Source organism: Pempheris klunzingeri, chromosome 5 (assembly GCF_042242105.1).
Source record: "Pempheris klunzingeri isolate RE-2024b chromosome 5, fPemKlu1.hap1, whole genome shotgun sequence".
In the NCBI taxonomy this organism is placed as follows: domain Eukaryota; kingdom Metazoa; phylum Chordata; class Actinopteri; order Acropomatiformes; family Pempheridae; genus Pempheris; species Pempheris klunzingeri.
The window spans coordinates 9,049,723-9,073,294 of NC_092016.1; the positions used below are offsets into that span (position 1 = coordinate 9,049,723).

The following is a 23,572-nucleotide window of genomic DNA, read 5'->3' on the forward strand; positions in this document are numbered from 1 at the left end:
GATACTTCTGTGCATTTACTTAATCAGGATTTTTAAATTGTTGCATTGGCGCTTTAATAAATAGAGTAAATGAGCTAAATACTTCCAGTACTTCACACTTACATGCACATTTGCATTCATTTCTATTTCGATTATCATAGAATTGGCTAAAGTCGATCATACTGAAACAGCATGTAATCTGCATTATGTGGTATAATTTCTTATGTAATGAATAATTTATTTACATTATGTGTCAGAAAGCATGCACAGACTGAATAACAGGGTTTTTATGACTCAATGGTTTTTATGCCACTCAGCACCATACTCATTTCTAAATGAGGCAATACCATTTCCAATAAAGAGTCTGACAACGCAAGTTATAGCAGATAATTATTTATTCATTCATTATATTTCCAGAAGCTTGAATTTCATACTTGCACTAAAAGGAGAAACTTAAATAGAGACAAAGAAAGTATCTGTTAGTACAAATTTTTCTTAAGTTTCTTAAATACAAAACCATTTGCAATACTGTCAGAAAAGAGCATCAGTTTGGCAGGATACTGGAACTGCGTAGAACCAATAATAATAGAATTCTGTGCATCAATTAATATTGTCGCTGTCCTACAGGTTGTTGTACAATACCAAAGTTATGCAACTCGCTGACAAGCAAATCAGAAAACAGAATTCAAATTTATATGCAATTTTCTGTTCAGTTAGTTACAGTACAATGTACACTGTGCACAGCAAGAAAAAAAAGAATATATATATTTATTCTCTACAAGTACTCTATATTTCATACAGTCCTATCAACAAGTTAAATCATGTCATGCACAATATTGCCTCTTAGGCTGCCTTTTAAGCTGCATGTCCCTGTACAACAATCAATTAAGGTATTTACAAATTCAACAAATACTCTACACGACTTAAAAAAAAAACTTGATGCAAGTTAAGAGAAAAGAAATCTTGATCCCATCCAGGCCCTCAAGTTTAGTTAGTACAAGTGAACATTTTTTGCCTAATAGGAATTGAATAATGTACTGGATCCGCACACACACATAGACACTCACAGATATCCATACATTCACACACGGCAGAAATACAATCAGGTACTGTACATAATGACTGCGGACTTTAAAAATGCATTGGATAGGGTTTTAACAGTGTTTCATGTGGGTGTATCTAGCTTCTCGGAGGAATCAGAGCCGGTCCTGTGTCTCAAGGCATTGGGAGGTGTCTTTTAAAAAATGACCAGAGTATATGGATTATTCCTCCCTCCACAGAGTCCTCTTCTCAAGCTTATCTCATTCATCCTTGGATGTGATGTATGTAGTCTTACTAGTGCCTCTGTTCCAGTCATTGAACTTTGGAAAGAGACTTCAGAATTGAAACGTTGTATGGAAGAAAAAGGCACTACCTGCTGAAGGAGCGCTGCAGGGAACGAGGCAAGCTGTCACACTCTCGGCGTTCCCCACTGGCCTTCAGATCAAACTCATTAAGGTTGCATGCAGGGCAAAGGTTATGAGGTCGTATGACGTGACATGCAGTATTTCAGCTTCCTCCTCCATAGGAGCAGTTTGGTCATCCAACAGAGTGGTGACCGATGAGGATGTATCAATGCAGCTGACTCAAGCATGCTGTATGCACTGCTCCCAATATTCAGTTTACAGATAGTTCACACAATATACACTGTACATGATCTGCTTTGTGCGCTGTAAATGCATGATGGAATTACATGGAGGAATTACATTGTTAAATACAGATTCCTGTACAAGCTTCTGTGTTGGAAAAATACATGGAGTAAAAGTCATTTACTGTAGACACTGATTACTATTTGAACATAGTAGGTAATATAGTAACCAATGACATAAACAAATATAGTTCAGACGAGCACTGCATAGTCCATAAGAGATCTGTGGTAAGAACGCAACACTTGTTAATATCAAAGTGTTAATCAATATATGGATTCAGGTCATATCACGTATTTCATGCACTGTTAAAATCAAATGTCAGGTTGAGCTAATTCCTACTTCCTTCCTAAATGCTGCTTGGGATATACCATAATGAGCGCAGGTTTCAAAGCCTCTCCATGAAGATTTCCAAGTGAAAACATAAACGTCTTCGATGAGTTGTGTCTGTATGTCATGTGTCATGTGTGACACATGAGTGGAGGTGTGATCATAAAGCCATGTGGTATTGGAACAGTATCTCAAAGAGAGATGTGGGGGTAGAGCCATCAGCGCACCGCTTCACACGGGTGTGTAGGAGCTGACTGGCTACACAAATGAGTTCAAGGAGTTCATGGCATTAATAGGGGATGGGGCCTCTGAGCTCTCATGGCCCTCAGCAGTGTCCCTGCTGGCACTCTTTCCACTATACTGGCCGATAAACGAGCCATCCTCGTTGAACTGTCCGTCTCCTCCTTCCCCGTAGTCAACTAAACTGTCGTCACTGTCGTCTCTCTTAACTGTCCCATTAGACGGCGTGCGGCTCCCTTTTAACGGTTTATGGTCCTCATTGTCACTGAAGGAGAAAATAACATGCAGGTATTACAGGTGAGATGATGTGACAGATGCAATAAGGAGATTAGTAATCACTTTTTTAGATGGAGCACTGAACTGCCAATTGTTACTTTTACCACAAACCAACTGGACGCTTGATGCGAGATGGTAATTTAGTCAGCTTTCATTAATATGCAACAGTGAACAAGAGGTAAATTTGAATTTGGCTTGCTCCATGTCTAAAAAACGGTAGCTATGGATGGTTAGTTGGTTTCCATCAGGCAGCAGGGGAATAAAGCTCAAGCAATCATACCCTGTTCAAATTCCCCCTGAAACCAAATATGAAGTGGTAAATGTGTTTGACAAAAGCAACCCCCCCGCTCCCCAGACACAGGTTGTGATGAAAAACAGAAAATCCGAGGCAATGATGTGAATAAAACTTGGAAAGCAAGGTTTCAGCCAAACATCCCCCAAAGCAAGCATGATAATAATCACAAATTGGCAAAATGCATGAAAATCTGCAAAGAAAGTTTTCTTTGGATATCAGATAGTTGAAAACATTCCACATACATGAGTTGAACATCAATGAGATAAGATCACTGAGCCATCATAATGCTGAAATATTTTAAATTGAAACAGAATCAATATTAATCAGTATGCAAAAGCATTTTTAGGGATAAAACCGGCACAGTTAAGCCGTCGATTGATGACTTGTCTATGCAGCGTGCATGATAATGGCTTTATGACCAAATGTTAAACTTGATGACAGCCGTGAAAAAACCTGGGATGCTTACACAGCGAGCATTTTTCTCCACGGTGACCCCACTATCCACTGACCCCACCCCTCACATGCTAGATTTATGCAACAGCGACCCTCAACCCCCCACAAACCGTCCCCACCCTTACCTTTCCTGAGACCTACACCCTGCGATCAGGTGGGGAGATCCAGATGAGATCCCACACAACACAACAGTCTCTCCTTGGGATGATTGCACTATGCACACGCTTGAGGAGATTTTTTTTCTTTTTTTTTTGTAAGAGTGGCACTTTAACAGGCACATGCCATGTAAGTGTATAGTCTGAACTCACAGTATGCTCTCCTGCAGTCAAACAAGAACAGCTTGATTGAGTTAAGTTATGCCTTTATTGACATACTGTAAGGTTCCAGCTGAGCTTAATGAAACAGCATGGATATAAAGTATACTCTCACAAAGGCACTATAATATTTGTACACTTTGCCTTGTGATTTATTGTCTACTTTGTTCTTTGAGTTGATGTCCATATGAGAGATTATCTTGCAGTGTAAATACGTCTCTCATTTTACCTTCACAAACTAAATGTGCTTTAAAGGATAAGTGTGGTGATATCCTACATTTTTCTTCTTGTAAACAAATCCCATGAAAAGACCAAAAGCAACGACGAATTAATCATAATGACAAGGACTGATGTATGTTCAAAGTCTGACAAAAAGAAACGCCATCCTTCTGCTGTACATACTAACAAGCGCCACAAATCTGCTGCTGAAAATAGTCCCCAATATATACTTCTGTTTGATTAACTTTTGCTTAAAACAACAGTGCCAACCCATTTTAAAAAAACGTTTAAACCTTTAAAAAAAAATGAAAGTATATATTTGTGGTCTGTTATAAAGATTTAAGTCTTCAGTAGGAATATGGGCTTGAAGCAGACTAATACAATGCTGGTTTTGGTCTATTTAAAGAATTTGTTGACGATAATAAAGATGTACAATATCACCAGCCTTATCCTTTAAGAATTATTACTATTACAGAATGGCTACTGGCCTGTTATAAACTGAATTATCCAGCTCTTGTACACTCAGTGATGATTGTTTCCCTCAAACATGCTGATAATTTCATATAAGATCCATATGCATCTATATACCATATATCTATATTTCAACAATAATTCCATCAACAAATTATTGCCTAGAGCAAATTTTCATATATCAGATCTTCACACCATGCATATCACATATTATATATATGTATACATATATATATACGTATATCGATATGTATTTATCACAGCATAAAATCCATAGAACAGATTTATGTATACATAATACAAAAAGGAATATAAAATATAAAAGCAAGACCATCTTATAAATCGACTTATAAAAAAAACAATTCGAAAATGCTAACTATACAGAAGTAAAGTGCTTTGTTTTTTTCTTTATTCTGCGAGCGATTGGAGAAGCAGCCTAGAAAGAGGATGCTAACAAGCATAGCTGGATAAATGCTGTAAATTAGCAAGAACGATCATTTCATTGAGTTTCGATCCTATGAGGGTTGTGTATGTAAGTAGCAATACACTAGGCAAAGTGTTAATACTATGTATACTGTACACAAGATGCATATGAGTAGTTTATCAGTTGGAATGGGGTCAGTTTAGGTTGTGTTGCAAATGAATCTAGCTTATATATATATCTTTTCTTTCCTGACAGCCTTATTTAAAGTTTTAAATAAACTCTCAAACCCCTAAATCCCTTGAACCTGAAGAATCCAGCTTCTCAAATGACACCACAATGTCATCAAGCTCACACACAATAGAGTCCAACACAAGTAGCATCCGGGAAGTCCCAGAACCCGTAAAAAAAAAAAATCTTGTGCTTCATGGCGGTAGAAGTTCAAATGAGGGGCAGCACTTCTTCTTGTTTTGAATTTCTGTGATCCTGCGATAGTTACTTGTCAGCTGTAAGGGTTGAGAAGAGGGAGGGAGTGTAGAGCTCCAGCCCAGCCGGAGAGAGAGCGGATCTGGGCAGAAAGCAGGGACGGGGCAGGGACTGATGGGTAAAATAGGCTCTGGGGGTCTCCAGAAGCCGGAGCGCTTTCTCTCACCTGTATTCCCCAAAAGTACAGTCATCTTCTTTCATGGGCTGGAACTCTGGGTCTGTGTGTGCGTCCTCCTTTTCTTTGACTAGTGTGAAAAGAGGAACCAATTTAGACAAACCAGCTCATAAAGTAAATTAAGAGGCAATCGTGTGAGTGTAATGTGTACTATTGCATATTGTATGGAATACTGGTGTTGAACAGATGTTTTTATTGTGATTGTTGTTGTTGTTTTTTGCTCAGTTTCTTGTTTAAATACAATTATTTTTACGCTATAATGACTTCCTGTAATTAATTTTGTTATCCCAATTTTTTCAGTTTTAACAAGAGACTTTTCTTGTTATAACAACATGTAGCTCATTTAAATCAGGAAACATTCCTGTTATTTCAAAGAATGAGCATATCCCAATAAAAAAGTCTGTTGTTGTTACATAATATATTAGAAATGTTCAAGGGGAAACATCCATATGTTGTTTTTTTTATCAGCAACATTTTTGTTTTAACAAGATATATTAATATTCAAGTTTTGTAGTATAATAGGATAAAATAGACTGTTATAAAGACAAACATTTCTTGTTTAAACAGAATAATTACATTTGATTTGAAAAAACAAACCTAAAACAAGTTAAAATTTAATCTTCAAATCCTTTTAAACATCAAACTTTTGAATTTTGAGTGTGTCCATGGTTGTTTTTGCGCTACTACTCACCAGGGTATTTCCCTCCTTTATTCCTCTGGATGAAGCAGATAATGAGGAGGATGAGGATGAGCAGAGCAATGGCACACATGAGGCCAATGAACCATCCCTGTGTGGCGATGTCCACCTGTCTGCTTGCCACAGCTGGCCAGAGGAGGAGAGGAAAACTTAATATTTATGTCTGGATGATCTTTTTCCACTGGGAAGGCAAAACATCCATACAATTATCCATAATTATGTGCTAAAACAAACACATAAGTATCACAGTACAACCAAATAGGAGAAGTCATCCTCTTAGTATGTACTGTGCTTGTTAGAGATTTCAGTTTGTGAGTGCATCGTGGTCGCTTGTTGTTACCAAAGCAGACAACTTTCATGTTAGAGGAGTTAGAAGTCTCCTGGGTTAAGCTAACAGAGATTTGAGCACATTTTTGAAACCACATTAGTACATGATGTAGGAAATCAATTATCCTCTCACAAGAGCACACAAAGACAGTCAAAGATACACAAGGACACACACGAACACACACATTACACACACAAACACAAACTGTACACGCAGGTTTACTGTGGGTGTATTAGGTTGGATAATATAGCACTAAATATATATTAAACTTCTATATGAGAATGATATCCACTTTTTCTAATTACCAATTCTAGAGGACTGACTTTAATTATACTCAAATTCAATCACACAATCTCATGCACGCTGCTACACACTGTCTCTATATCACTACAGTGCATGCCTGGCATATAGAGTGACCACAACACATCTTTTAAACCCATGCTTGACCGGATTAAAGTCACACAACGGCACAAACTACTACACAGTCTACACACGACACAGTGCAAGGCGAGGCCACGCCAGAAGATGGTGGAGGCAACCACCAAGGAACTGCCTCACCTGGGACCGTGACCAATAGCTCCTGAGAGTGGTGGAGCGGCTGGTCTTGGTGACCTTTGGCCACCAAACGCACCCTATAGGAGAGGCCCCCCTTTAGGCCCTTCAGCACAATGTTCTGAGAGCTGTTCACAAGCTCTTTCTGCCACTCCTTTTCACCTTCACCTGCAGGAGGGACGTTCATGAGGAGAGGTATGTTTGAGGGAGCAAACACAACTTCAAATGGGTCATGGAGAGCATGACATCATGGGAGCTAATTACTTTGGAAAAACATCTACTGATACAGGATTAATCTACAGGCAATGCTGTCTATATTAGATTTAAATAGTTAATATTCATGGAATTATCTATTCTATAAATGAATTATCATGGTGGCCTTGGAAGCTGAACACACTGCAAATTAAGAAAACACAAGCAGATGAAGAACAAAATTTCATCAGCTCGACAACAACACGCATTTATAAAAGAAATGCTGCAATATCAGAAAACACAACCATATAATTATGCTACAAGTTGCACAGGGCACAATGAAATTGAGTTACAAAACAACATAAGATTCAAGTGAGCACACCTGCCATATTTACTGTCCCATGAAAACCTGTTTTGTAACTCTTTCTAAGCTTTCTCACTTTGCAGCATTTTGAGCCGAGCATGGCTCATGGATGACAATGTTAGGCTGTCTGTCAGTCAGTCTGCTGATACGTCCAGACCCAGACCGAAAAATGTCTTTATCTACTGGATGCATCGCGATGAAAGACTTCATGAAAGTCATGTAAAGACATCCATGGTGCCCAGATAAAGAATCCTACTGACTTTCCCTCTAACACCACCATGAGGTCGACGTTTGTGGTTTTTAGTTAAATATTCAACTGCCATGAAATTTGATAAATTTGGTTTTCTGATATCTGCACAACAGTCCAATCAGCCTCAGCTGTACTTGCAGCCTTGCAGCTGTAACATGCTAAACTACGATGGTGAACATGGTAAACATTATCCCTGCTAAACATCAGCATGCTAATATTTTCGTTTTGAGCATGATGAACCTTTAAGGTTAAGGCACCATGTTGTTGTCCTTTTTCTGGCTGCTCCCTTCCAGGGTCACCACAGCAGATGATCTGCTTGTAGATTTTGGCGCTCGTTTTTTACACGTTCGGATGTTCGGATGCCCTTCCTGACGCAACCCTCGCCCATTTTTGGTAGCCGGGACTGGGAGGGAGTCGAACCCGGGTTCCCCAGGCCGATGGCATGCGCAACTATCCATTGCGCTAGCGGCCGGATAAGGTTAAGGCACCATGTACAGTACCTTGGTAAGAAAAATGACAGCCTCACAGAGCTGTTGCATGGCTGTAGACTCTTGTTTTCTGAATGCTGCTCATATTGTATTTAATCTATTTGCATGTGTTCTCCTAAGTTGCGCTGCGTTGATCTTCTGGGCCACCATAAATTATACATGTGATGATGAGCTAAATATAAAAACGTGTTTGACTGATGATCACAAGATAATGTTTTTGATAACGACATTTTCTAAATTACTGGGATCTGTGATTATGATATTCCCTAAATGAATCCACTAAACAGTAGGTGTGAGAGAGCCATACTACAACAACACGGTGTTTGTTGTTTATCCTCACTGCAGGTGGATAAAAATAATGGAGAGCACTTCAGTCAAAATCAACTGGCATAACAAGAATGTTGCTTTTTATGATGTTTGTCTGCATAAGTTCCAGCATGATTGTCACGGGAGGCGCACGCAACTCCAGTCAATAACAGGACTGGGTAATTAGCAATCCAATCACAGAGAGCTTATCACATCTGGGCCCAAGTTGGCAGGGGCCAGCAGCGACGTGACTGCCAATATTTCTATTCACCTGCGCAAGCCAATGTTGAAGTAGGAGTCTCCTGTGACCTACGTGTGGAACTGACAGAAATAAAGGTGTGTTGCTTTGCTTACTGTTCACTATGTATTCTACATAAACGTTTTTCTCCGGCCCCCAGTACTCCCAACTGATCAGGGCCCCGTCCTCTCCAACCGAGGAGCTAACGTTCCCAAAAGGACTCACAGGCAGCGCTGAGCACACAAGAGAAAAGACAACCATCAAGATATGTCTGTTGGTCAAAGGACAATCCAATAACTGGCACTTCATTAATTTAATTATATTCTTACTCCAATCTACATAGCCTTACACAATAGCAATTTCAGATCAGGAAACTATACCAATAACACACAAAGCTGATCATGTAACAAATCAGACATGCAATGTGCTAAGATCACAGCAGTATCTGTACCCTGGTGAGTATGGCGCGGAGGAGACTGTGCAATGGGGTGAGAGCTTTTGGCGTTTCCTGTAAGCAACATGGAGAGGGGTAAAGACTGCACCACACACAAGACACACACAGAGACGCAAACACTTTCCACAGGCAGGGACACCACAGACACTGAAGTCATTATACACAGTGCACACAGTTCATTGGCATGCCAAGCAAACTCTTGTAATATAAGAGATGACTGGACTGAGGGTTTATAATAGCATGGGTCCTCTTGTGTAACAATGCAAATGAATCACACTCATGTTCCACTAAACATGAAGGAGGAGCTTATGTGCATCATGCTATGCCAAAAATAAATGATAATGCTATGGAAAAGTATACTGTACACTGTACTGACCAGGAACACTTCACATACACAAAAGACATGACAAATGTTCTGCTTTAACATTTAGGGTTGGGGTAACCAACAATTATTTCCATCATCGATTTTATGTCTCAAGCATTTTTTAAATTGATTAATTGTTTAGTTGATAAAATGTGAAAAAATAGTGAAACATCGTCATCAAGCATCATAATTTCCCATAATTGGAGGTGACATATTGAAATAGCTTGTTCTGTCCCACCAGCACTCCAAAACTGCAAAATATTCAATTCACAATTATATGAAACAGATAAAAGCAGCAAATCTTTGCATTTCAGAAGCTGGAACCAGCAATTTTCTGTAATTTTTGCATTAAAAAAAAAGTCGCTTCAACAAATCATTTTCACTATTCGATCGATTTTCTGTCAAATAATCGACAGATCGTCTAATCGTTACTGCACTACTTTACGGAAAACACACCATAAAAATCATGCTCTAAAATAAGAAACATTTTGGTGGTTGTAGGAATACTTTTCCATGCAAACCAATAATTACTAACTTTGAGAAGGCACACACAGAGATCAGCTTTAATCCTGTGTGAGCTTTAATGGTAGTCCAACCAAATGTTGTGCAACTCCTCTCCAGAACACCATGGTTTATTCTGTAAACGTTTGTCTTTATGGTGTCTAAGGTAGATTCAATCATCAACATCAATGTGCTGTTGTTCACTTAAAGATCACAAAAACACTTCAGATTACAACCAACTTTCTTTGTTTTTTTTTAAAAAAAACAACACATATAATACTAAAGCGTGAAGTGTTTTAATTTTGCATGGACTTCATGTTGCACATTTGATCTGTAGATTAATGGCATGATTGGATCCTCTTACCTGAGTTACAAGATATAATTCATATCAATTAGCTCAGACATTCATCTACCTTTGCAGTTGAAGACACATGAATACTTTTTAGGTCATTTACTTTTAGTCGTCTGCATTTTGTGACTTACCTTCTTCCATGATGGTGACAGCTTCCTGAGAAATGGCTGGGCCTGCTCCCCTGACTGTTTTCGCAATCAAATAAAACTTGTAGCGTGTGCTGTGCTTGAGGTTGGGCAAAGTGACTGAGGTCTCATTGGCGGGCAGGGCCAGCTCCTCCACTGGGCCCAGCTCATTGGAGTTATTGACTACAGGGTTGGAGGATGGGTGACAAGAATGATGGGATGGGGATGGAAGTTGGGAAGTAGTGAGGTAAGTTGAATAGAGGAATGAGAAGGAGGAGGGGGTTGTAGATGGGGTTGGAGTGTCAATGATGACAAAGGCGGAAATGAAAGCATTTGGAGGTGTGGGGTTCAGGAATAGAAGGCGGAAGTGACAAAAGTTGATTTGTTAATTTGTGTCGTATTTTAGGCAAAATAACTTGCTTGAAATGCTCTCAGGCTAGTCTAAACCTTTAATTAAGCCTGAGCAGGATGACAGTACAAGACATGAAAAAGGAAGACATACAAAACTACAAACTACATGAAGGAAGGTGACTTTCACTAGGCTTAGATGTTGTCATATTGAAAAGAAGCCTCACCTGGCTGATATTTGAGGGTGTAGCCAGTGATGCGTCCATTACGGACATGAGGAGGACTCCATTCGAGCGTTAGAGAGTCCGGGTTGGGGTTGGTGACTACGAGGGAAGTGGGAGCCCCTGGCACTGCAGAAAACACACAAATCATGAAATTTTACATGAATTTGACAAGCGAAAGAGGGTTGTAAAATAACATTTGTAAGGAATGCTTAAAGAGAGACAGTGTCTGAATCAAGGTTTCTTGATGGCGTGGGTTGCCCAACGTTGATAACATTTTTTACATTCATCTGCTTAAGTAGTAAAATTTCTCTGTACAAATAAGATTTTTTTTTTTTTGACATCACAACTAGTTTCGAAGCTGCATGAGCATTAAAACAGGACAATCCAAATGAAGAGTTTATGAAAGTTGTGTCCTACCTCCTTCAGGTGTCTCAAACTGCTGGGTGGGGCTCGGGGGGCCCTCTCCCTTGCCGTTGTAGACCTTGACATTGAATGAGTACAGACTGAAGGGGTGCAGGCCGGGCAGCATGCCGTGGCTGTGGTTCCCACTGAAGGTTAGGATCTGCTTCTCCACGTGGTGGGGGTTGTGTTTGTGGAGGCTGCGTTCTCTCCAGTAGTACACCTACACAACACAGTTAGTATAGTAAGCGTTGAGGGTATATTGTGGCTGGTTGGATTGGTGTACATGTTACACTGCCTGTGGTCCATTGTACTATACCTTATATCCTTTGAGATGTCCCCGTATTAATTTCGAGGGCACATGATCCCAGTGTATCTCTGCCAGAGTGCTGTTCAGCACCATGGCCTGCACATTGTCTGGAGCTGCTACTGGCACTGCACAATAGAGAGGGAGTACAACACAACAGCAGCTAAATACAAAAGGAAACATACTGAGTAAATATTGTAGGATACACAGCCAACTGCATCACCCCAGGCTCTTGCACATAGTAAATATTTTAAGGGTCTAAAGAGTCGTGCTAACTCACAGTCTTCTCCTGAGTGGCCGGTGGCAATAGCAGGCGCAGGTCCAGTGCCGTGGTCGTTCACAGCCTGAACTTTTAGCTCATATGGAACAAACGTGGGCGTTCCAGACACGACGAACTTGGAGGTATTAGCCACAGTCACAACGTTCCACTCACTCTCCACAGCCTTCTGCCTCCACATCACTTTATAGTGAAGCCCTGGACCATTAGACTGGAGGCCTGTCAGCGGCTGCAGAGGAGGAAGTTTTAAATGTAAGTTATTTTTCAACACTTTACTTTTTTCTGAAAGAAATGTATGCACACTATGATATGCGGTTTTAGTGGATGAGAACGAAAAGAGAAAAGTAAGAAGAGGAAGCTCAGGAGACCGGGTGATAACTACATCTTCACAGTACAAGGACACTTTGATGCTTCATGGTATTCCCTGAGCAACAGTAAATGCTTGTGAATGAAAACAGACAGCCTTACACAACTTTATTACCTTCCACGAGATTACAAGATTATTATGCTCTGTTCCAAATCCCTGTACACCTGTTGGATTCTCATCTGGAGCTGAAAAAACACAGAAATAACGACAGAATGAAACGCTACCCCAAGGAAAAGCTTTTAGTCATCAACATGTTGATCTGCTTCTGAAATGAAGGAGCTGATATACTATCTTAGCTTATAATCCTTAAAAAACACTTATGCTTCCCAAGACAGAATCATTCGTATTTAGAAAACATGAGGTGATTGGTTGATTATCTATGTATTATTAAAACATGAATGCACAGAATTCATTTACAGACTTTACAGAGATTTCATGAGGCAATCAGAAACTCCACCACCAAAGGGCCGAGGCAGCCGAGTCTGTACCTGCAGGTTCTGTCTTGTACACTCTGGAGGGGAAGCTAGGGCGGCTGAAATCCACAGCATTGAGGGCCACAACTCTGAAGGTGTAGTGGACAAACGGTGACAGTTTGAGGTGAGCTGTCGTCTTGGTTCCAGGGACATCGGTTAGATTATGCCAGTGACCTCTGCGGTGAAGTAAGTCTTCATACTGGATGAGAAATTCTGAGTAAAACAAAAAAAAAAAGACAAGTGTTGCACATAACCGTACACTTAATACACTGCCTGACAGTATATTTGCATAACTAGCATGAATAACCTCAAGGTATTTTGGGATACTGTAACTGAAAAAAGCAAGATGTTTTTCTAAAATACAGCTAAATATATTACCTCTGGCAGTTCTTTGAGGCATCGAGGAAATAGTGGATTTAGCCATGTGTGTTTTGCAACATGCTGCACATACTAATAGGCAGCAGAAAAGTAGTAGAAGTTTTATGCTGTTGCCATTGGACACTTTTGAAAGAAATAAGATGACCTCAGCTGCCCTCCATCACTGATGAAACCATAATCTTTTTAGAGCCTCCGTTCAGGCCTACGGGGTTTTTTGATTTTTTCCACACGATAGATTTGGTGATTTTTTTCCCGCTGACTTTTCCAGACTATACTATACTGGCTGATTGTAATTATGGGGACTCAAGTTGTTTAGATTATTCTAATTTTGTTCACATATCCCTTCTGGCTGCTCAGGAGAATCAGATAAATGTCAAACATAATTAATTGAAGGGCTACTCCAGTGATTTAGTTTTGCATTTCCACAATATTAAGAGTAACTGCAGACACAATTTCCCAAACTGTCAAAATCAAAGCAGCCGAGGGAATGACTCTTTTCCATAGAAGGTCAAGCTCTAAAAACACTGGATCCTACAATTCCCATAATGCAACTTAAAGGAATTTTTAAGTAGACTCTCTTGCTTCCTGAATGGCCATTTCTTTCAAACAGGTGAGATATGTGAATTTGGTAAAGTGTCACTTTAAAAAACTTCACTTATTGTAATAGCACAGACTACCAAACCAACACAGGACACAGATGCATACAGTACACCTTCATACGTGTGTGCACACAAACACTTACTCTGAATAGGACTGTTATGTTCATCCCCAGGGGTCCAAGTGAGCTGAACACTCCTCTGTTTCTGGTCCGTCAGCTCTAGGTCAGTTGGGGGGTCGGGTCGCTCTGCCGGAGAAACAGCAGCAACATCAACACACAGTTACAGCTACAGAATATGATGTATCCATGCCACAAGAAGATGAACAAAAACTAAAGAGGATATCTGGTTACATACATTTTGTCCTGCAATACTAGTATCATAATAAATAATAAGTATATCGGTTTAACCAAACACACCTCTCAGTTCCGCCTCTATTTCTTTACATGTTCCATTTGCTGATGTTATTTGCCCTGTGATACACATGCCGGTACTGCATCATGCATATGAAACAACTGATGCTCAACTGAGCATCTTCAATGATCACGCTGCATGAAATAGAGTCTCTGGCTCACTAGAGAGGCTAAATTGAAGCTCATGTGTTGGAATTGTAATGATAAAGTGGAACGCATGCTTGGAATAAATGAGCGATGGGGAAATTGCGCATTTGAAAAGATCCCAAGTAGTGCAATGGAGAGATGTCTGAGATACAAATTATCTTTGCATTGAAGTGTTAGTGGAAATTGCTTCCCATTTGCCTGAATGTTTAATGTTTGCATCAGTGGTGTAATGCATTCAAGCTTCATGCATTTTTGCAAAAAATTTACAAACATACAATTCATTTAAAAGAAAAGTGTATGAAAAAACACCTTCAAGACAAAACGAATAAATGCTGGTAAATCATAACAAAAACAAGAAATCGATAATGCTCTGTGATTGACAAAAATAAATCGTCAGGCCACAACATGCTTCACTTAACGGAAACATCCAACAAACAACACAAGTCCATGTCAGCAGAACACATCTGGGTGCTCATGTGTGCTGCAGGTTTACCGGAGACAACAGCTGGTGTTGGCGTGGCCTCTGCCAGGTAGGAGGGCAGGAGTGAAATAGGGAGTTTAGTGGTCAGTCAGCCAGAAGAAGACAAAGAAGATTATCTGGCTTGCTAAGAAGGCAACAATCAAATATTAATGCTGTTGACAAGATAGTCGACCAAATCCGCTCTGACCCTCCTAAGTAAACTCTAAGGCAATTAACCTTGAAGGGCTGAAAGGAAATCTGTTCTGTAAGTTATTGGACAGATTCACTTTTCTGGGAAGACCTGAGATGGAGAGAGGTTACGCATTAATAATTTGTGAGTTTGTGTTATGAGTCAGTGAAATTGAGCTTCTGCAAAGCTGCACATACCGACAACAGTGAGCTCAGCACTGGCTGAATCGTGGTCCAGAGTGGTGTTCATGATGCAGGTGTACACCCCCGCATCGTTCTCTGTCACATCGGTGATGGTGAGGCTGTCGGAGTCTACGATTAATCTGCAAAACAAAGCATCCATACAGAGAGCTCAGCACGACATCTGGTTGTATCAGACACTGGAGTTATTCAGCTTTTTTCCCCGTCAGGACATGAAAGCCACGTCGACGAAGGAATAAAAACAAGCATACACCAATATATGTAACATCCTTAAAAATATACAGATAATTAAATATTGGCTAACTCCATTAACACTAATGTAGATGTCTAAGAAGGGAGACGTCTTCACACAGCTCTGACCTCTCATCATCGGGCAGCTCTCCATCGTCTTTGAGCCAGGTCATGGTGGGGATGAGTGACGGGTCATGTTTCACCTTACACTCAAACACCACAGACCTGCCCCTCTGGACCACTTTGTACTCCGGCTGCTTCAGGATTCGGGTGGGCTCTGATGCGAGGGGGGGTTAGAGGAGGTTAGGTTCACATTTAATTGACTAAGATTAAGGAATAAATTTTTCTGATTGATAAATTAAGTATTTAGTTGCACCAAAATCTCAAACTTTTATTTTACTTAAGCTTTTTTTTAAGCTATTTATTATATATTTCTTATATACTGTATCTATTTCTTATTTTCATCATAACTATATCTTCAGTGTGGATCGACTCACCTTTGACCTCCAGGTAGATGTGATTCTCAGAGATGCCAAGTGTGTTCTCGGCCACGCAGGTGTACTTGCCACTATTGTGGGCTTGAGCTATGGGAATCTCTAAAGTCCCATTGTCATGAAAGACGTAAGGGTCTCCATCCAGGATGCTGGATCGACTCTCTTTAAACCTGAGACAGAGGAGCAGCCACTTTGAGCTTTTGAAGAAATATAAAACAACACTTTCCTCTGTCAAAAGTTCATCAACTCACCATTTAATTTTAGGGATGGGAGACCCAAAGGAAGCACAGTCTATCAGCGCGTGGTGATTTTTGATGACCTGGTAGACTTTGTTGGCTTGTGTCAGCACTCTGGGTGGCTCCGCTTTTATCGACACAGCAGCAATTATTGCCATGTTATTACACCGGTAAAATCAATGTAAATGGAAAACAGCATTCTGATACAAATGGATCAAGTGTAATGAACTTACAGAGCACATTGACGAAGGCGTTGGCCAGGAGGTAGCCATAATCGTTGGAGACATTACACTGGTAGACGGCACTGGATCCAGTCTGCACATCAGTGAAGATGATGGTGTCGTCCTCCACCTTTCTGCTGAGATCCTTAGGCGAGTCTGTTCACAGACAACAGCGTTTAGACATGTAACTGTGGCTCTTTGTATTCTGAATGAAGCTTGTAGAGAGGCTTTCTATGGTCTTGGGATAACTTTTGGTGATTGTTTATCACAATTAAGACATGAAAAGAGTTTTGGTATCGGTATCAAACTCAGGTGTCATAAGTATCAAGCATCAACCCTATTAGGGTAGAAAATGCTCTGCTGTACCAAGGTTTTCACAAATCTGGCATTTGAAAACAAAATCCTGTTTCTTATGAGACTAAACAAAGCTGGAAAAAGCAGAAATGTATTTTCAGACAAAGTTTCAGACAAAGGAACGGGCTGCACTCACTCTCTATGGGGATGCCATTCATAGCCCAGGTGATGGAGGGCTTGGGTGTGCCACTGGCCCTGCAGGTCAGCACACCGTTCTCTCCTGGAGCTAGAACAAGATTCCTGGGAGCTCCACTGATCCAATATGGAGCAGCTGAAAATAGAACAGAGCGCAACGGAGGGCAGGAGAATTAATCACTGAACACCCTACGTTGTTGTCATCTGCGCATAAATCAATTATGAGACGGAGGGACATAAAGAGACAGAAAGAAGGAGTGACTGTGCCGCCACATGGTGAACGAATGGCCCGATGGGACACTGCATTTAATCACTGACACACCTTTGACCATGACATGGATGGTGTGGTGAACCGAGCCGAGTCGATTCCTGCCGGTGCAGCGGTAATCTCCTGCATCTGACTCGGAGACGTTCACAATGCGGAGGGTCTTCTGGTAGTGCAGGAAAGATGTGCGCTTGGCTGGGAGGTCGCCGCTCACTTTGATCCAGGAAATTTCAGGCGTGGGCCTGGAACCGAAGAGGGACGAGAGAGGGGGGAGACAAAGAGTGATGATGACACTCCAGCAGGTGGGCACTTGAGGCTTTTAGGACAGAAGTAATGGCGGATCCATTCACTTACAGTCCTTCAGCAATGCACTCCATCTCCAGCACCTGTCCTCTCAACACTATCTTGGAGGTGGAGTGGCCAGATGGGATGAGGAAGGTTGGCTTCCTCTCGTCCGCTGGGTCTTCTGTAGTTACACACACACACACACACACAGATTCACAAAGAAAACTATTAGCTTCTCTTCTGCAGAAGTTCATAACATAATTAAGATCCAGGCCTGAACCAGACGCATCACAATCCTTCCCTCGCTGTGGTATAATGAAACCTCACTTCTACGGGCATTACAGACTACAATTCTCATATTTTATGGTTGAATGTAAATTTATGGTCATGTTGTATTTCATTGCACTGTTTTCTGTGGGCGTTTATTGGCAATCATTTGCCCTGCGGGGTTTTAATAAAGACTAAAATGAACCTAATGTAGAATTGATTATTAGAAGTGAAGATTTGCTTACTGTTACTAAACTTGGAAAGAACTAATCTGCAAAACTAATGATAAAAAAAATCTGACAAAATGTATATGATGGCAGTGATGATGATTAATTAACACCCTGGCGTGTAAACAATTTGATGATAACCTAACTGTTTGCATTTTTAAGATTAGATAGGGTGATACAAACAAAGAGGCAAAGTGAAGATCTTCTGAGCAATGAGAAAATGAAGTGAGACGACATTGATTAGTGACAAAGAGATTAACAACTAGGTGCGCTCTAAAATTAGGCAGGGCAGCAGGGACGGAGTGATTTGGAAAATGAAGATTACAGCTTTCTGTTTGACAGGGAAAGGCAGAGGAGAAAGAAGATTTGAACACATCTATACTTAAAGCAGTTGCGTTAGGATCAAATTCATTTTTTTTTACTACCAAGTAGATTAAATTATGTTATAAGCTTATATAGTATAGTTTATATAATACGTAATACGTTTTAAAATGCAGTTTTATTTTCAAAGCTGTACAGATGTTGCTTCATGTCCATGTTACACAATCAGCTCAGTCAGTATCGGATTCATCATGCAGCGCTAGTTTAAGCGATTCATAGGAGGAAGTGTCATCAGAAGGGTTTTGATTGGACAGAGCAGGAGTGACAGAGGGACAGAGAATTAACTGGGATACTCGGATTTGGGAGTTACAGTGTTAGTGGGTGACAGCCAGACGTTGATGCTCTATGTTGGGGGAAAACACTAGGGGGTGCCAGATCTCACCCCTAAATGAACAGTGAGCTTGTAAAAAGCTTGAAGGGTTGAAGGGTTAGTGTTAGTGGGTAAGAGCTAGAGCTCAGAGCCCTACATTGGGGTGGGGTAAACACTAGGGGGTGCAAAAACTCACCACTAAATAAATCAGTGTCATTGTAAAAAGCTGCCATTGTGTCATTGATTGCATCCACTGTAACACAACAGAAAAATCAAACACGCCACAAGTTGAAATCATTAGACACATGAAAGAAAAAAAACAAAAAAACATATGTTGACAACTTAACATGAGAGTGTTTATAATCAAAATGGTCGGAACAAAACTTTAAATTCCCCAAAAGTCAGAGATGAGGAATGACAGTAATAAGAATCTTGTGGGAACGGCCTGTCGTCATGTCATTGCAAAACGCTAGACTGAATGAGAGCAGCCTTTGTTGTTGGTGGAGAGTGCGTATACAGAACGTCTCACAGAAGTAATAAAATGAACGCCTGCCTGGCAGATAGTGCAGGCCGCCATGAGAGCTGCGACAATATGTCTTTTCAGTGGGATGAAGACCGCTGGCGTCTCAGAGGATTGGATCAGAGATAGCAAATACTGTTCCCCTCCTACGCAGTCATGCTAGCACATAATACTGTGAATGAGCTGCCTCTCATGACGACACTTTATACAGACACTCACACTACGGTCGTCTCAGTCGTGCTGGCTCATTACGGCATTAGCACATACACACAGTCAGACTTACGGTTGACGACCCTGACGGAGATGGGCTGTTTCTGCTGGATGGTTTGTGTGTATGGGAAGCGTGCGTAGCAGATGTAGTCATTCCTGGAATCCTCTCTGAGTACGTTGGAGAAGTAAAGGTCTCCGTTCAGAGACTGAGACACCCTGCTGCTCTGTGGCAGCCTCTGGAAATCTGAAATATACAGCAAATGAAATATGTTGAGGCGCTTTAAATACATGCGTCTTTCTACCAAAGAAATAGCCCCTGTTGACAGCCCTGGAGCTTTCTACTCACACAAGCTTCCTCCGCTGAAAACATCATAAACACAGTACATCATCTCACGAAAAGTGGAGATTTGAAGCTCGGAAAAGCTACTAAATGGTCCTTTTGGTGAAATTGTTGTGCGCTAAATCGAAATCATATGTATGGATTTTTAGTACTAGAGGTAAGAGGGAATATGTTTTTAGTAATTTGGTGTACTGACGCTTTAAAATCCGTACATTTCATGAATCAAGTACTAATTAAATCAAACTTAGTGTAACAACATTAAATATGCAGGATCAAGGATGAGACTATTAGCAGCCTCTAATTAATTGCAGTGGCAAAGTGCTTGCATTTCTCAACATTAGGACCAAATACTGACAAAGACCGTCTGAGAGCAGACGCATGATTTTGCCACAAGCCCGCGTGAGCAGCAGTGTGTTATACGTTATATATGTTCATATATTCAGCTAAAACTTTATCTCCCATGGCTGAAGTGCTCACAGTTGTCCATCCAGAATATGATGGGAGGCGGCAGGCCAGCAGGGGGTCGACACTGCAGCACCAAGGACACGCCCTCCGGCACGACGATTGGCTTGATTTTCTCCTTTGACCACAAGGGGGACCCTGGATTGTTTGGAGAAGGATACACACATCAGTGGAAGAGAAGTCGCATACTTTGGAATGAAATATGGGGTTGCTAATGAATTGTTGCTAACACGGTGACAGAGGTGACGAGGCAAGATGAGAGGGATGGTGCCTCAGTGAATACTGAAACACAATACGCAGAAGGGGAGATGGAAAAGGAGACTCGCTGTTATCTACTGTTACATCCCGCAAAGTAAAACATGCAGCTTTTTACATGCAACCTTTACCTTCCAGGAGGGCTCGTATGATGGAAAACGCTACTTAGTTGTTAGAAAAAGAAGAAAGAACGATGTGAGCTATTCATGGCGTTAAGAAAATGTAAGAAAAGAATGAAATGATAGAGATGATAGAAATGACCGTGCTGCACTTACTGGACTGTCGCACAACTATGTTGCTGGAAACAGCAGTTCCATGTTTGTTCCTTGCTGTGCACTGGTACACACACTCATAATGTTCAGCCTTCGCTCCACTGATGTCCACCACCAGGGTGCCAGAGTGGGACTTCATGGCCACGTTGGTGTCCTGGTCGATGTCGAAGTGGGTCCCGTTTCTTGTCCAGGAGAAACTGAGGAAAAAAACACAGACCAGCAGCTCTTATCAGAAGAGTGTAGCACTGATGTTATCGCAATCTGGTGAAGAGTACAGTCAGCATGACATATGGTAATACAAGCCTAAGCTTATAGAAGGCACTGAGACATGGTTAGACAAATGTTAAGTGTTTAGGAATGAGTAAGAGCTTAAAATGTGTGTGTGTGATTGGTTATATAAGACTTAGTTTTAGGGTTGTGTTGTGTTGTGTTGTGTTGTGTTGTGTTGTGTTGTGTTGTGTTGTGTTGTGTTGTGTTGTGTTGTGTTGTGTTGTGTTGTGTTGTGTTGTGTTGTGTTGTGTTGTGTTGTGTTAAAAAAGAGGTACATTTTTGTCAATTTGGATCTTTGCAAATATTGAAACACAAATGTGTTTGCATGCAGTGATGGTGCCAGCAGGTCAGAGATAGTTGAAGGATGGTATAACTTGGGGCAAATGATTTAAAAGCTATAGCTAAAATGGGCCTTTGACAAGGGCATCATGTGCAGGAATGAAATACCACCGTTGATTATTCTAAACTTTGAATAAACCAGAACTTTAACAGTCACATTTTAAGCTTAATTCTCAGAATTTGACTTGCTGTCAGTTGAAGCTTTTAAATGATATTTGATAGATGGCGGATGAGTCCACGCCTGGATTATCTTTCTCAGTAACAGCATCATGAATGCACACATCACACCTCACACATTACCTGGGATGAGGCTTCCCCTTCGCCTCACAGTGGATGATAATGTTCTCTCGTGGGTCGATGATGTAATCCTTGGGGGATTGGTGAGTTATGGTCGGCGGCTGCGGCACTAAAAGCGATTAGAAAGAGGGTGATATTCAACCGTGACCTTTACTGCATAACTAAGCCTTTTTCTTTGCTGTATTGACCGTACAAACAGTTATTACCAATCACATGCAGACTTACCACACTGCATCAAACCAGACGGCTGTTTGCTGACACACACAAAAAGCTCTCATAACATGTGCAACAGCAAAAAGGCATGCAGAACGCTCAGGTACATTTCACTTTATTGTAATGATCCGATGCTTAATGTATCCCTGTCAGTGCTGGGGAGATAACTAATGGAGTGTAACAAAACAAACGATGTAACAACTCATGCTGTTTGCAATATTGCTCTACAGAAAAAGCTCTACCACTGCAGCAGCACACACACAAAAAAAAGCAAAAAGAGACCATTGCATGCAAGTCCACTCCAAATCACACCCAGCATCTCAAAATATAAAACAAACAAAATATAATACAGAAATATAAAGAAAAGATCACATATGTTATTTAATGCACAACAAAAACTGCTAGCACAACCTCTGCAGTGAATTCACACTAGTTTGAGACTTACATCCTTCCAGAACTTTAGTGTTTTTCCCAAGAATCAGCGAACAAGAAAGAAAAATTATGACAGTACAGAGAACCGGACATTAGTCGTGACAAATATCTGCATTTGCATTATTTCTGCTTCAAACGTGGTTTAAACACGTCCAGTTTTCCCAGTTGAGAAATGTGAGCATCCAGTGGTCAACAGCTGCAAAATGTAAAAGATCTACCACCACGGCGGCATCCCGCTGTACTGGTCATTCTGGGACACACTCTTTCGCCGTCAGTCAAAATGAGGAACGGTGCTTGCTTTACAAAACTATGGCAACAACGTACAAAGGTTCTCCCAAATATAAAATATCAGATGTTCAGAAAAAGTCTAACCCAAGTAACAGGTACATACACTGTTGCCCATAAAGTTGGAATAAAATGTTTTTTACCTTTTCTCATGAAATGATTGTGACAATGTGATTTAATCTTGATAAATAAAGTGTATATCTTCTCAACTTAATTGATCAAACTCTTCCAAACATATCACAGTGAAACTTAAACCACAATTAACCTTTGCAAACTGTGTATTCAGGCTTTAACAAATTTGGGGGTATTGAACAATTATATAGATGTTTAGAATAAAAGTGATTAGAGCTGAAATGATAACACGATTGTGAAATAATTGTATCAGTCAACTTTTAAACTAAAATATATATCAAAAAAATAAATGACAGTGGCTAGTTTCTGCTTTTCAAATGTGGGGATCTGATGCTTTCATTTGTCATTTATGCATATATATCATATATGATAGTAAAGTAGTGAATATCTTTGGGTGTTAGATTGGTCAGATTTTTTAAAGGAAATCTCAGGCTCTGGTAAGCAAACCATTTCTCACTATTTTCTGAGGTCTTTTAGACAAAGGGTTATTTTTTTTCCTGTCATAAAGCTACTGGAGGGGAAATAAAAGAAAAAACATTGATTTTGCTTCATAAATTACTTGACAATAAACTCTGAGACCTGACATCAGCTCATTTACACTCTCTGCTACGAACGTGCTGTGTGGTGTGTGATCTGTTGCCTTACGGTCTAGTGGGACCTCCAACGCCGTGGCAAGGTGTCCCAGGAACAGCAGCAGCAGTGCTGCGTCCATCCTCCTCCTCTCCATCATCGGTGTGTGACGCAAAGGTCTGCCCCCGAATACAGCGGCGCCACGCCTCTCTGCTCAGTCACACTGTCTGAGGAC

At 40.7% G+C, this 23,572-nt stretch overlaps 1 protein-coding gene across 1 annotated transcript; it reads right to left on the reverse strand.

Annotated features, from left to right (window-relative positions):
- Positions 1–411: 411 nt before the first annotated feature.
- On the reverse strand, positions 412–23,497 carry LOC139200919 (neuronal cell adhesion molecule-like). Its single transcript, XM_070830098.1, has 31 exons — positions 23,413–23,497; positions 22,364–22,381; positions 21,709–21,814; positions 20,803–20,996; positions 20,288–20,410; positions 19,544–19,714; positions 18,937–18,993; positions 17,625–17,736; positions 17,328–17,512; positions 17,007–17,141; positions 16,529–16,672; positions 16,311–16,422; positions 16,063–16,229; positions 15,695–15,842; positions 15,332–15,456; positions 14,978–15,007; positions 14,071–14,172; positions 12,966–13,163; positions 12,592–12,662; positions 12,114–12,339; positions 11,846–11,961; positions 11,545–11,749; positions 11,131–11,253; positions 10,562–10,738; positions 9,590–9,597; positions 9,211–9,295; positions 8,867–8,992; positions 6,928–7,083; positions 6,036–6,167; positions 5,336–5,414; positions 412–2,499 (listed from the first exon to the last, which is right to left on the reverse strand). The coding sequence occupies exons 1-31, from the start codon at positions 23,495–23,497 to the stop codon at positions 2,253–2,255; spliced, it is 3,963 nt and encodes a 1,320-aa protein (XP_070686199.1). The 3' UTR covers positions 412–2,252.
- Between the last annotated feature and the right edge of the window lie 75 nt (positions 23,498–23,572).